The 13,875-nt window shown below is 67.7% G+C and overlaps 2 protein-coding genes across 2 annotated transcripts; both read left to right on the forward strand.

The window, feature by feature from the left end:
* The first annotated feature begins 143 nt into the window (after positions 1 to 143).
* GRK2 (G protein-coupled receptor kinase 2) lies at positions 144 to 7,014 on the forward strand. Its single transcript, XM_063397415.1, has 21 exons — positions 144 to 279; positions 1,012 to 1,088; positions 1,689 to 1,762; positions 1,976 to 2,077; positions 2,281 to 2,355; positions 2,794 to 2,855; positions 3,065 to 3,116; positions 3,249 to 3,340; positions 3,527 to 3,626; positions 3,705 to 3,783; positions 3,864 to 3,994; positions 4,278 to 4,372; positions 4,450 to 4,557; positions 4,643 to 4,709; positions 4,843 to 4,943; positions 5,034 to 5,100; positions 5,177 to 5,272; positions 5,350 to 5,512; positions 5,593 to 5,729; positions 5,809 to 5,922; positions 6,144 to 7,014. Exons 1-21 carry the CDS (start codon positions 167 to 169, stop codon positions 6,303 to 6,305), a joined length of 2,067 nt encoding a protein of 688 aa, XP_063253485.1. The 5' UTR covers positions 144 to 166; the 3' UTR covers positions 6,306 to 7,014.
* Positions 7,015 to 7,863: 849 nt separating this feature from the next.
* On the forward strand, positions 7,864 to 13,810 carry ANKRD13D (ankyrin repeat domain 13D). Its single transcript, XM_063397416.1, has 15 exons — positions 7,864 to 8,050; positions 8,838 to 8,973; positions 9,054 to 9,178; positions 9,692 to 9,737; positions 9,820 to 9,963; positions 10,401 to 10,590; positions 10,688 to 10,754; positions 10,828 to 10,909; positions 11,150 to 11,211; positions 11,285 to 11,415; positions 11,634 to 11,791; positions 11,870 to 12,010; positions 12,148 to 12,311; positions 12,389 to 12,468; positions 13,008 to 13,810. The coding sequence occupies exons 1-15, from the start codon at positions 7,961 to 7,963 to the stop codon at positions 13,246 to 13,248; spliced, it is 1,857 nt and encodes a 618-aa protein (XP_063253486.1). The 5' UTR covers positions 7,864 to 7,960; the 3' UTR covers positions 13,249 to 13,810.
* The last annotated feature ends 65 nt before the right edge of the window (positions 13,811 to 13,875 follow it).

A 13,875-nucleotide genomic window follows, 5' to 3' on the forward strand; every position in this document is an offset into this window, starting at 1 on the left:
CCCGCGTCCCGGGGCCGCCGAGCCCCTCCCGGCCGCTCCCCGCTCCTCCGCCCGGCTCCTCTCCGGCCCCGTTCCGCTTCCGGGCGCGGTTCCGGTTCCGGGGCCGGCGGGTCGGGTCGGGCCGGGGCCGGTGCGGCGCCGGCGGCGGGGCCGGCGGCGCGGCACGATGGCGGACCTGGAGGCGGTGCTGGCGGACGTGAGTTACCTGATGGCCATGGAGAAGAGCCGCGCCGCGCCCGCCGCCCGCGCCAGCAAGAGGATCGTCCTGCCCGAGCCCAGGTGAGGCCCCGCCGCTGCCCCTCCGCTTGTCCGTCCGTCCGTCCGCCCCCGGCACCGCCACCCCCGGTCCCTCGGTCACCCCTTCCCGGCACCGCGGGAACGCGCCCGCGGGTCCCGGACACCTCCCGCACACGTGTGTGCCGTCACACCTGCCGGGACACACGGACACGGACACACGGATATGGACACACGGACATGGACAGACACGGATATGGACACACGGACATGGACATGAACGCGTCACGCCTGTTGCACAGACACACGGGCGTGGACACACACACGCACACATCCTGCCTGACACGGGGACACACAAACACGGGCACATGGACACGGACAGACACACATCCTGCCAGACACACAGACCCACCCAGCTGCGTGTCCCCTCTGTCGCCACCGTGTCACACCCGTGTGTACACACACACTCACCCCTGTACCCAGGTGTGCAGAGGGTCACTGTCCCCACCCCGCTGCCAATCCCCGGTGCCCTCCTGTGCCGCCCTGCCAGGCACCTGTGGAGCTTTTTTGGGGGGACGCTCGTCCCCACCCTCCCCTGGGCCCCAGCGCGTGGGACACGCTGGGATCCTGCCACCCAGCACCGTGCCACGCTTGGGTGGGGACACACGGGATGATAGGACAAGTGTGCCACCGGGGCTTGGGGACACGGGAGGAGAAGGACAGGAGAGCTGGGGGGGGAGAGCCATCCACGGCTGAGCCTCTCCGCTGTGTCCCCAGCATCCGCAGCGTCATGCAGAAGTACCTGGAGGACCGGGGAGAGGTGACATTTGACAAGATCTTCACGCAGAAGATCGGTGAGCTGGAGACACGGGGGGCTGTGGGGGACACGAGGGGGCGCCTGGGCCAGCCCCACAAGCAGAGGGGCGAGCGTGGGTGGGCTGGGAGGCTGCACTGGCGGCCACCGTGACAGCGAGAGTGGCCACAGGAATGGCAGGGGGGCTGTGGGGCCAGGCTGGACGGGGGTGCCAGGGGGCTGCGTCACGTTCCCCACCCTGTGTCCCCTGCCCTGTCACTTCCCTCACGCCAGCGCAAACCGTCCGGGGCAGGAAGCGTCTCTCACTTCCTTCTGCCGGCCCCGGCGGTTTCCGGGCACGTCCGCCCTGCTCCGTGTGCCCGCCCGTGCCCCTGCCCCCACCGTGCCCCACCGTGGTGTCCCGGGGTGCTGCTGCCCGTGACAGCTGTGTCCTTGTCACCCTGTCACCCTGCCAGGTCCTCACTGGTCCCTGCTTGGCACTTCCCCGAGCCTGGCACTGGGGTGGCAGCAGGGCTGGGCAGGCCCAGGGAATGTCCCCGTGTCCCTTGGCCTGGGCTGGGCAGGCCCAGGGGATGTCCCCGTGTCCCTTGGCCTGGGCTGGGGGGCTGTCACCGCTCACACTGTGACTCTGTCCCTGCAGGCTACCTGCTTTTCCGGGATTTTGCCTTCAACCAGGCCGAGGAGGCCAAGCCCCTGATGGAATTTTACGAGGAGGTGAGACAGGGGGACCCAGGGGACAGACTCTGTGTGCACCAGGAGTAGGGGTGGCACCTCCAGGGCCCTTGGACACGGTGCCAAGAGGTGACAGTGCCCAGGCAGCTGGGAGATACCGTCCGAGGGGATGGGATAACCTCTCCCATGGGACATGGCACCACAATTCCCAGCGTTCCGTGTGCCCCTGTGCCACCGGGGCTGTGCCCTCTCCAGATCAAGAAGTACGAGAAGCTGGACTCGGAGGAGGAGCGAGCGGCCCGCAGCCGCCACATCTTCGACCATTACATCATGAAGGAGCTGCTGGCCTGCTCCCACGTGAGTGCCAGGCACTGGGGCGAGGCAGCAGCCCGGGAGGGACGTCCCCACTGTGCCCACAGTGTCCCCAGGAGGAGCTCCAAACCCCCACAGGCTCCATCCTGGGACCCACATCCCAGCCCTGGGGATGGGGGCTCCTCGTGCAGCCCTGCCTGGCCGCTGTCCCTCCCACCCGAGGTGACAGGGTCCTGTCCCCCTCACAGCCCTTCTCCAAGAGCGCCACGGAGCACGTCCAGAGCCGCCTCAGCAAGAAACAGGTGCCCCCGGATCTCTTCCAGGTGGGCATCACCTGGGACAGGAAGGGGTCCCTGCCACCTGTAGCACTCAGAGTTAATCCTTAGAGGGGGCTGAGGGTCACAGGAGTCCCTGAAAGTGGAAGAGGGAGTGTCCCAGGAGGAATGGGGATTCCAAGGGATGGTGAGGGGGTCCCCAGAATATCGGGAGTGAGGGGGAATTGCTGGGGTCCCCTTGGGGTGGTGGGAGACTGGGGGCTGGAGGTAGCAGGGAGGTGATCTCAGAGGGACCTGGGTGTCATCCAGGGGTCCCCAGGGCTGGTGATGTTGGGGTCCCCAGAGACTGAGGTGGCAGAAGCATCCCCGGGGGCTGCAAGTGGCAGTGGGAGGATGTGAAATGCCAGGGGTGGAGGAGATAATGATGGGAGAGAGGTGGCCTGGGTGGCCCTGGGGACCCAGCCCTGAGCCCTGTGTCCTCCCCAGCCCTACATTGAAGAGATCTGCCAGAACCTGCGTGGGGGCATCTTCCAGAAATTCATTGAGAGGTGAGTTGGGAGGAAATTTCCATGCGGATTGGGGTGTCCCATCCCTGTGTCTCCCACCACAGAGAGGAAACAGGGGTCCCCACACTGGGGACTCGCGGGTCTCTTCCTGTCCCGGGGGATGCTCCCTGTCTCCAGACAAATCCAGGGAGCCTTGGAAGGGCGTGTTTCTCCAGGATCTCTATTCTTACCCTCTGTGCTCTTCCTTGCAGTGACAAGTTCACGCGGTTCTGCCAGTGGAAGAACGTGGAGCTGAACATCCATGTGAGCAGGAATCCCTCACCTCCCAGGGAGGGACGGGATGTGCTTCCAGGGAGCCTCTGTGCCCCTCTCCCAGGAAAACCGGGCCAGGGGTTGGTGTCCAGGCTCACCCCAGTCTCCTCCTCACCCCTCCAGCTCACCATGAACGACTTCAGTGTTCACCGAATCATCGGCCGCGGCGGCTTCGGCGAGGTCTACGGCTGCCGGAAAGCGGACACGGGAAAAATGTAACGGGAATGCTGCAGCACGGAGGGACCCACCCGGGGTTTTGGGGGGCTGGGGGGGTCCCAGTGGTGTTGCTGCTGATGACATCTGTCGGGGGCTGCAGGGATGTCCCGGTGGTGGGCGGGAGCTGGGTGCCAGCCCCGCTTTGGGGACATGGTGGCCGCAAGGACTCCGTGCCCGCCCCCCAGGTATGCCATGAAGTGTTTGGACAAGAAGCGCATCAAGATGAAGCAGGGCGAGACGCTGGCCCTCAACGAGCGCATCATGCTGTCCCTCGTCAGCACCGGGGTGAGGGGACACGGGTGCAGGGCAGGGGACAGGGGACAGGGGATGGGGACAGGAGGGTGACCCAGCGTGTCCCGCCAGGACTGCCCGTTCATCGTGTGCATGTCCTACGCCTTCCACACGCCCGACAAGCTCAGCTTCATCCTCGACCTCATGAACGGTGAGAGCCCGGCCCCGAGCCCCTCCCAGGGCCCCCTGCCCAGCCCTGCTCCGGGTGGCAGCCGGTGTCTGTCCCCACAGGGGGGGACCTGCACTATCACCTGTCCCAGCACGGCGTCTTCTCGGAGGCGGAGATGAGGTTCTACGCGGCCGAGATCATCCTGGGCCTGGAGCACATGCACAGCCGCTTCGTGGTGTACCGTGACCTCAAGGTGACTGTCCCCACCTGCAGGACATCCCCGTGCCTTTAGAAACCCCTTCACCGCCCTGTGGGCACCCGCAGCTCTCACAAACCCTGCAGGAGCCCTTAGAACACTGGGTGCTCACCAAGGGGCACCCTCGGGTCTAATGGACACCCCAACAGCAAAATCCATGGGCACCCTGAGACTTTGGGGCCACTCGGACACACCCAGATCCCACGGAGCCCCCCAGGCTCGCCACCCCCATACCCAGGGGCCACTCTGGGGCTCACGGTGTCACCCGGTGTCTCTGCAGCCGGCAAACATCCTCCTGGACGAGTTCGGCCACGTCCGCATCTCCGACCTGGGCCTGGCATGCGACTTCTCCAAGAAGAAGCCCCACGCCAGCGTGTGAGTGTGCCCACACCCCTGCCCGCCCTGCCCCCGCGCCCGGGGCGGCCCCTGACCCCCCTGTGCCCCCTCCCCAGGGGCACCCACGGGTACATGGCGCCGGAGGTGCTGCAGAAGGGGGTGGCCTACGACAGCAGCGCCGACTGGTTCTCGCTGGGCTGCATGCTCTTCAAGCTGCTCCGGGGGTGAGTGCGGGCTCAGCTGGGCACAGCTGGACACAGCTGGGCACGGCTGGGCACTGCTGAGCTCCTGTCTCCCTCCACGCCACAGGCACAGCCCGTTCAGGCAGCACAAGACGAAGGACAAGCACGAGATCGACCGGATGACCCTCACCATGGTGGGTGGGGGCACTGGGGGGGCTGTGGGCAGGGCGTGGGCACCCCTCTTCTGCCGTGGCACCCACGGGGGGGCAAGGACAGCTGGTCTTTGTGCCCGTCTGGGTGTCACCGTGCTCACGGGATCTCCCGCAGGCCGTGGAGCTGCCCGACTCCTTCTCCCCGGAGCTGCGCTCCCTGCTCGAGGGGCTGCTGCAGCGGGATGTCAACCGGCGCCTGGGCTGCATGGGGCGAGGGTGAGTGTCCCCAGGGCCCCCAGGGATGGGGTGGGGTGTGCTGGCACAGCCCCCCTGCAGCCACGCTCACCCGCCCTCCTCCCTGCACAGGGCGCAGGAGGTGAAGGAGGAGCCCTTCTTCAAGGGCCTGGACTGGCAGATGGTGTTCCTGCAGAAGGTGAGGGGTGTGTGGCCCTGGCTGGGGACAGGGACAGGGACACAGGCGCGGGCAGTCACCCCTCTGACCCCCACAGTACCCGCCGCCCCTCGTCCCGCCCCGCGGCGAGGTGAACGCGGCCGACGCCTTCGACATCGGCTCCTTTGACGAGGAGGACACCAAGGGCATCAAGGTACCGGGCGCAGGGGCCGAGCGTGGGGGCTCGGGGTGCCCTGCAGCCCCTCACGCCGGCGTCCCGCCCCTGCCCAGCTGCTGGAGAGCGACCAGGAGCTGTACCGCAACTTCCCGCTCACCATCTCGGAGCGCTGGCAGCAGGAGGTCACCGAGACCGTCTTCGACGCCGTCAACGCTGACACCGACAAGCTGGAGGCTCGCAAGAAGGCCAAGAACAAGCAGCTGGGCCACGAGGAGGGTGAGTGGGGCTGGGGACCCCCGCTCTGAACCACCCCTGGCCGCATCCTGGGCGCTGATCCCACCTCCCTGTGACCCCAGACTACGCCATGGGCAAGGACTGCATCATGCACGGCTACATGGCCAAGCTGGGCAACCCCTTCCTGACGCAGTGGCAGCGCCGCTACTTCTACCTCTTCCCCAACCGCCTGGAGTGGCGCGGGGAGGGCGAGTCCCCGGTAAGGAGGGCACCCGGGGGCTGAGGGGCGGGAGGACCCCGCTGGGGGCACGGGGACCGGGCTGAGCCTGTCCCCTCAGCAGTCCCTGCTGACCATGGAGGAGATCGACTCGGTGGAGGAGACGCAGGTGAAGGAGCGCAAGTGCATCCTGCTGCGCATCCGCGGGGGCAAGCAGTTCGTGCTGCAGTGTGACGTGAGTGTCCCCCCAGGCTGCTGGCCGCCTCCCCCTGCCTGCTAGCCATCCCTCCTGCTGGCTAGCAGCCACCTCTCGCTGGCCACTGGCCCTGCGTGTTTAGTCCTTCAAGCCATGCCGGGGCATCAATACTGAAAATGTGGGGCAGCCCCACAGCCCCGGCACCCTGGGGAGGCCCAACCACGCTGTGCCCTCTCCTGAGTCAGCTCCCTGCCCCGCAGAGCGACCCCGAGCTGGTGCAGTGGCGGAAGGAGCTGCGGGACGCGCAGCGCCAGGCGCAGCAGCTGCTGCAGCGGGTGCCGCGCATGCAGAACAAGCCGCGCTCGCCTGTGGTGGAGCTCAGCAAAGTGCCGTTCATCCAGCGCTCCCCCAACGGGCTCTGACCCCTCCCCGTGCCCCCTTCCCCCCTCCCACCCCACCTCTAATTTATTGGGTTGGGTTCCCGCGTGTCCCCGCCCTCCATGCGCCCAGAGGGGTGGCAGGGGGACACGCCCGGTGCCGGTGTCACCCGGGGCTGGCGCCGGGCACACGGCCTGGCACTTTCTCCCTGGTGTGCCCCCCCCGGTCCTCCAGGAACCCTCCGGCTCAGATGAAGGCAGCCCCCGTCCCTCCCACCCGCTTCCCAGTGCCGTGTGTGCCAAAGGGGCCGGTGGGAGCCCCCAGCCGGCGTGTCCCCCTCTCCCTGCGCGGCTGTGCCCGTCCCGTGGGTGACAACCCCTCGTGTGTGAGTGCGTGTGAGTGTGAGTGTGCCCAGGGGGACCCCTGTAAATACTGTGCCACGGGTCCCCTGTGCCCCCGGCTCTGCCACTGCCCCTCTCGCCCCTCCCAGGGCACCTCCAGCCCCCTGCCCTCACTCCTGAGGGGAAAGGAGCAGGCGGGAGCCCCTTCAATCAGCCACAGGAGGGCTTGGGGGTGCCCCCTGCCCCCCAGTCCCTGGCAGCATCTGTAAATATTGGTCTCTGGTCACTCCGCTCCCGGGGCTGGGGGGACACTGGGCAGGGCCGAGGCAGTGGGTGAGTGAGGTTTTCACGAGCAGAGATGTGAGAATGGCAAAAAAAAAGAGTTTTTATAATAAAAAGATAGAAAACACCATCCGGCTCCACCTTGCTGGGTGGGGGAGAGATGTCTCCGTGCCCGCTGAGGGTGGCATGGAGTCCTTGTCACCTCCTGTGACACATCCTATGGACACACCAGCGCTTTGGGGACATCCTGGAGCCCCACAGGTGAGGTCCCAGGGCAGCGTGGGCTGCTGGGGGTTGTGTCCCCCGTTGCTGTGCTGTCCCCAGGGATGATCCTGGCTGTCGCTTGTCACCAGGCAGCGCAGGTGCCACCCCTCCTGCCCACGGGCAGCGCGTCAGGGCCAGGGTGTGGCACAGCTGGGCTGGTGCTCCGGCATTCCTGGGGAGGGGAGGGGATGGGATGATAGGATGAACACAGGACGGGATGCACGATGTTCCTAAGCACCGGGTACCCACTGATGTCGTGATGTAAAAAGGGTCGGGGAGCCCCGGGCCCCCGCAAGGTGCCAGGCAAGAGATGCTGGGCACCGGCAGCCCCCGGTACCGGGGGTCAGCTGGGGGCTACTGGCTCCCTGTTTCCAACCCCGATGGGAGGCAGTGAGAGGGGGCGGCCCCGGGCTGTGTCCGGTGCCGGTTCCAGTCCCATTCCCGGTGCTGCTGCAGTAGCGGTGCCCGGTGCCGGTGCCGTTCCCAGCGCCTGCTCCCATTCCCGATAACGTTTCCGGTGCCCCGCTCCCGATACCTCGTCCCCCTTCCCGCTGCCCCTTCCCGTGCCCGGTGCCCGTGCCCGGTGCCAACGCCGGTTCCCTTTCCCCGTCCCCCTTCCCGGTGCCCGTTCCCGGTGGTGCTGCCGTCCCCTTTTGCCGCTGCCGGTGCCGCCGCCTGTTCCCGGTGCCCGGTGCGGCCCCGCCCCGCGCCGCCGCGCTGCGCCGCCGCCGCCCCCGCGCAGCCATTGCGGGCAGGCCCCGCTCTGCGGCCCGGTCCGTCCGCCCCGGCGGCCCCGGGGACATGGTGCCGGGATGGCCCGGCCCGCCGAGACCTTCCCGCTGCACCGGCTCGTCTGGCACAACCGGCACCAGGCGCTGGACAGCGCCCTGCGCGCGGGGACGGTGGGAACGGCGCCGGGAGCGGCACCGGGAGCGGCGCCGGGAGCGGGCACCCCCCACGCACCGGCACCGGGAACGGGAGCGGGCGGGGAGGGGATGGGAGGGAGAACGGCGGGGCCCGCAGCGCGGGGGTGGCGGGGACCGGGAGTGCTGGGAATGCTGGGGGGGACCGGGAGCGCCGGGGGAAACCGGGAACTGTGCGCGGGGGGGCGGGGGGGATGCTGGGAGGACCGGGAGCGCTGCTGGGACTGGGAGCACTGGGAGATACTGGGAGCCTCGAGGGGCTGGGGGCGGTGGAGGGAGACGGAGGGCATTAGGGAAGGCTGGGGACACTGGGGACAAGACTGGGAGCATTGCAGAGGGACTGGAAGCACTGGGGGACAGGGGATTAGGAGAACTGGGAGCACTGGGGAAACTGGGGGCACAGGGGGCCAGGGGAACTGGAGAGAGGTTGGGAAGACTGTGAGGATGGAGAGCTGACAGCCCTGGGAGCATCTGGGGGAACTGGGAGTGCTGCAGGAAGACTGGGAGTGGTGTGGGGACTGGGAGTAGCAGGGGACTCAGGGCACTGGGAGCACTGGAAGGACTGGTGGCACTGGAAGGACCGGTGACACTGGGATAATAAGGGACTGTGGCACCAAAAGCCTGGGAGCAACTGGGAGCTCTGGGATCAGGTTAGGAGCACTGGGAGAAGAGGGGGCTGGGAGCACCAGGCCTTGGGAGCATGGGGGGCACTGGGGGGACACTGGGGTGGCACGGGGAGGGGACAGTGACCCCGCCACCCTTCCAGCACGACGTGGAGCTGACAGACCCGCGTGGCCGGACGCCCCTGGAGCTGGCCGTGTCCCTGGGCCACCTGGAGTCAGTGCGGGTGCTGCTGCGGCACAACGCCAACGTGGGCCGGGAGAACGCCAACGGATGGACGGGTACGGGGACACCGCGGGGCCTGGGGACACCGTCCAGGGGTGCACGTGGCCTCTGGCTGACGGCAGCCCGTGTCCCCCAGTGCTGCAGGAGGCGGTGAGCACGGGGGACCCGGAGATGGTGCAGCTGGTGCTCCAGTACCGTGACTACCAGCGGGCGACGCGGCGCCTCGCCGGCATCCCCGAGCTGCTCAGCAAACTGCGGCGGGTACGGCCCCCCAAAACTGCACCCCAGAGCTCCCCAGGGACGCCCACCAGCCCCGTCTCTTCGCTCAAGACTCCCCACCTCTCCAGTGACTCCAGCAGAGGCCCCCCCAAGTGTCCCCAGCACCCCCTGTCTCTTCCATGACCCTGCTCTTTCCCCTGCCTATCCAACCCCGCTTCCCCAGGTTGCCCTGATCCCCACCCAGGATGCCCCAATAGGGATCCCCATCCCTGCTCTCCAGACTTCCCGTGCCACCAGTGGTCTGAGAGGGGATCTCCAGTTCTCCCCAGAAGCCCCCATTGATCCCATTCATTCCCTGGGGACCTCCTGCTTATCCTTTTCCTCTGGGAGTCACTGCTTATCCTTCCCTGTGGACCTGCACTGTCTCTGATCCCCACCCAGGACCCCAACAGGGACCCCCATCCCTGCTCCCCAGACTCCCCCCCGTCCCCAGTGACCCCAGCAGGGCATCCCCAGCCCCTCCACATTTCCCACCGTGCTCCCCATCCCTTCCAGGCATCCGACTTCTACGTGGAGATGAAGTGGGAGTTCACCAGCTGGGGTGAGCGTGGCCGGGCCGGGCGGGGTCAGGGGGTCCCCAGGGTCCCCTCGGCCGCGGGGCTGAGGGGTCGCTGTGCCCGCAGTGCCCCTGGTGTCCAAGGTGTGTCCCAGCGACGTGTACCGCGTGTGGAAGCGCGGCGAGAGCCTGCGGGTGGACACCACCCTGCTGGGCTTCGAGCACATGACGTGGCAGCGCGGCCGCCGCAGCTACATCTTCAAGGGGGAAGGTCAGCTCCAGCAGCCCCTCGGGCAGCCCCCAGCCCCCTGCGCCATCAGTTCACCCCTGTGAGGACCTGCCTGGGTCCCCTGGGGGCCCTCCAGTCTTTGTGGGGAGGCACTGACCCCCTGCACTATTAAGCGCACCCCTGTAAAGACCCCAGATTCTCCACAGGGACTCCCCTGGAGATCCTCCAGACCCTCTGCACTGTAAATACTCCCATAAGGACCTCCCAGATCCCCTCTAGGCGCCACGTGGGATTCCAGCTGAACACCTCAGTTCTTTCACATGCATCAGGGACCCCCAATTCCCCAGATCTCCCTGAGGAAACCTCGGTTCCCCTTTCCTGAGGGAACCAACTCAGCCCTTACGTGTATGAGGGACCCCCCAGATCCCCGGGGTTGTCACGGGGGGCTGAGTGCTGAGCCCTGCGGTGTCCCCCCGCAGACGAGGGGGCCGTGGTGATGGAGGTGGACCACGACAAGCAGGTGGTGTACACGGAGACGCTGGCGCTGGCCCTGCACGAGCCCGAGCTGCTGCTGGCGGCCATGCAGCCCACCGAGGAGCACGTGGCCGGCCGCCTCACCTCGCCCATCGTCTCCACGCACCTGGACACGCGGAACATCGCCTTCGAGAGGTGGGCAGGGGAGCGCTCAGCGGGAAGGGGAGGGGCGGGAGAAGGGGAAGGAAGCGCTGGCGCAAGAGGGTGACCTGAGGCCTCCCCGCTCCGCCAGGAACAAGTCTGGGATCTGGGGCTGGCGCTCAGAGAAGATGGAAGTGGTCAGCGGCTACGAGGCCAAGGTGAGCACAGAGCCATCAGGGGGACAGTGGGGATGCCCTGGAGTGTGGCAGGCCTGACGGTGTCCCCACACAGGTGTACAGTGCCAGCAACGTGGAGCTGGTCACCAAGACCAGGACGGAGCATCTCTCTGACCAGGACAAGTCACGCAGCAAAGGTGACAGCCCTGTCAGCCAAATGGGGGGTGAACACAGTGGGGACACGCCACCCTTCCTGGGTGGCACAAGTGTCAGGCGTGGGACACTGTGGGTGTGGGGTGGGACATGTCAGCTGTGGGAAGCTGTGGGAATAATGTGACAGCATGCAGGGTGTAGCCCATGAGGGGTGTGACCGGTGGCAGCCCTGGGAGTCCCTCCCACTGCCCACACCTCACCCTTGCACCCCGCTCTCCCCTCAGGCTCCAAGACCCCCTTCCACTCCTTCCTGGGCATCGCACAGCAGCACGGCACCCACAACGGGGTGAGTGGCCATCCCCAGGGGATGGGAAAGTGGGGGTCTCCAGGGGGGCTGAGCGCTGCTGGTGTCCCCACAGGCACCTGTGCTGCAGGCTGCCAGCCCCACCAACCCCACGGCCATCACCCCTGAGGAGTACTTCGACCCCCACTTCGACCTGGAGACCCGCAACATCGGCCGCCCCATCGAGATGTCCAGCAAGGTGCAGAGGTGAGGCCAGCGGCCCAGGGTCGGGACCTAGGGGGTGGTGACAGAGTCCTGGGGATGTGGAACCAGGCATCAGGACCCGTGGGGTGGTGGCAGAGTCCACGGGGCCGTGCCACTGCTGTCCCTACTCCGGGGGTGTGTCCCCAGGGTGGTGGCACTGGGGCGGTGCTGGTGGCCGGTGGCCCCTCCGGGTCCCCGTGCCCACAGTGGTGCCCGGGCAGGTTCAAGGCGACGCTGTGGCTGTGTGAGCAGCACCCGCTGTCGCTGGCGGAGCAGGTGACGCCCATCATCGACCTCATGGCCATCTCCAACGCCCACTTCGCCAAGCTGCGCGACTTCATCACCCTCAAGCTGCCCCCGGGCTTCCCCGTCAAGATCGGTGAGAGGGAAGGGATTTGGGGCGGGGTTAACAGGGGCAGGAGCTCACTGGGGCCTCGGCTGACCCCTGTACCCGCAGAGATCCCCCTGTTCCACGTGCTCAACGCCCGCATCACCTTCAGCAACCTGTGCGGGTGCGACCAGCCCCTGGGCTCCGTGCGGATCTGCGCCCCTCAGGAGCCCTCCGGCGCCCACCCCCCCGGCACCTCCAGGCCCAGAGGTGAGGCCGGGGCGCTCCTGGTGCCGGGGTGTGCCGGCATTCCGTGGATACAGAGCGGGGTGGGCGTGGGGCCGTGCGGGGAGCCACGGGGTGCCGTGGGGCACCCGAGGGTGCTGACGGCTGCCCGTGCGCGGCAGCGTGGCCGTTCCCGTGCGAGGTGGAGGCGGGCGTGTTCGAGGTGCCGGCGGGGTACACGGTGCTGGGCGCGGGGCGCAGCGAGCCCCTGCGGGACGAGGACGACGACCTGCTGCAGTTCGCCATCCAGCAGAGCCTGCTAGACGCCGGCACCGAGACCGACCAGGTGCAGCCGTGCCCCCTCACCTGGACATGCCCCACGCACACCTGGACACTCCCCTAACGTGCGGCCACACCCCACAGGTGACAATCTGGGAGGCGCTGACCAACACCCGCCCCGGCGCGGAGCCGCCGCCCTACGACGAGGACCTGCAGCTGGAAAGGTGAGGGTGTGGCTATGGGGGCGTGGCCTGGGGTGCCACACCCACCTCACCTGGGCAGGCCAAACTGGGAGGGGCGGGGGTTAAAGGTGTCAGGGTGGGGCAGGTACAGAGTCCATGGGGGTTGGAGGGGCAGAGGTTAAAGGTGTCAGGGTGGGGCAGGTACAGAGTCCATGGGGGTTGGAGGGGCAGAGGTTAAAGGTGTCAGGGTGGGGCAGGTACGGAGTCCATGGGGGTTGGAGGGGCAGAGGTTAAAGGTGTCAGGGTGGGGCAGGTACAGAGTCCATGGGGGTTGGAGGGGCAGAGGTTAAAGGTGTCAGGGTGTGGCCACAGGAGGGGCTGAAGGGAGGAGCTTCTTGCTGTCCAAAGGGTGTGGTCATAATGGGTGTGGCTAACTGCAGGTGTGGGTGTGGCTAGCAGCTTGGCAGGGCATGTGGAAGGCTGTGAAGGGGGTGTGGCTAGCAGGGGTGGGGCAGAGGGGTGTGGCTTCTATGACAGGGGGTGGCTCCCATGACGTGGCCCCGGCACTGTCCCCTCCCCAGGGCCCTGCAGGAGAGCATGCTGCTGCAGGCCGGGCCCAGCACCGAGCCCCCGGCCACCGGGAGCCCTCCCGGGGCGGGCGGTGGGAGCCCCCCGGGCCCCCCCGGGTACGGCAGCTTCGCGGAGCAGCTGCGCCTGGCCATGGCGCTGTCGGAGCGGGAGCAGGAGGAGCGGGAGCGGCGGCGGCGCGAGGAGGACGAGGAGCTGCAGCGCATCCTGCGCCTCTCCCTCACCGAGAAGTAGCGCCCCGGGGCGCCCCGCACCGCCACAGGGACGTCCCGTGCGGGGACCGGGGTGTCCCATGTGGGGTCACCCCACGCACGGGATGCGGATGTCCGGCGTGGGGACACCCCTTGCAGGGATAGGGACACCCCACCCAGGGGACACCCCACTGTCCCACTCCGGAATGCCCCAGCCCTTCCTGGGGAGCAGCCGGTGCCGGGACGGCCCCCCCGTGACGGGGACCCCCCTGATGTGGGCACAGCCCCCGCACAGGGGATTTGATCCAGGGATCCTCCTACCCCCGGGACCCCCAATCCAGGGCTCTTCTCCCACCAGGCTCAAACCTCAGCCCAGGGACCCTCACCTGGGGACTGCCCCTCCAGGGATCCCCCTGTGCCCGAGACCCCTCCCCAGGGACCCCCCTCCCCTTTGGTGTTGTACTGTGACCCCGTGGGGGGCAGGACGGACCCGGGGGTCCCCGTGGGATGCAGGTGATCCCTATTTTAAGGCACTGCAGTGTGGGGGGGACTGCTGGGGGACCCCCCAGGCCTCGTCCTTTGGGGCAGTGGGGGGCAGGGGGGCCCCGAATGTCTGTACATATACATATACATATATTATATATATATATATACACACACGTGTGTCCGT

Source organism: Prinia subflava, chromosome 5 (assembly GCF_021018805.1).
Source record: "Prinia subflava isolate CZ2003 ecotype Zambia chromosome 5, Cam_Psub_1.2, whole genome shotgun sequence".
Taxonomy (NCBI): domain Eukaryota; kingdom Metazoa; phylum Chordata; class Aves; order Passeriformes; family Cisticolidae; genus Prinia; species Prinia subflava.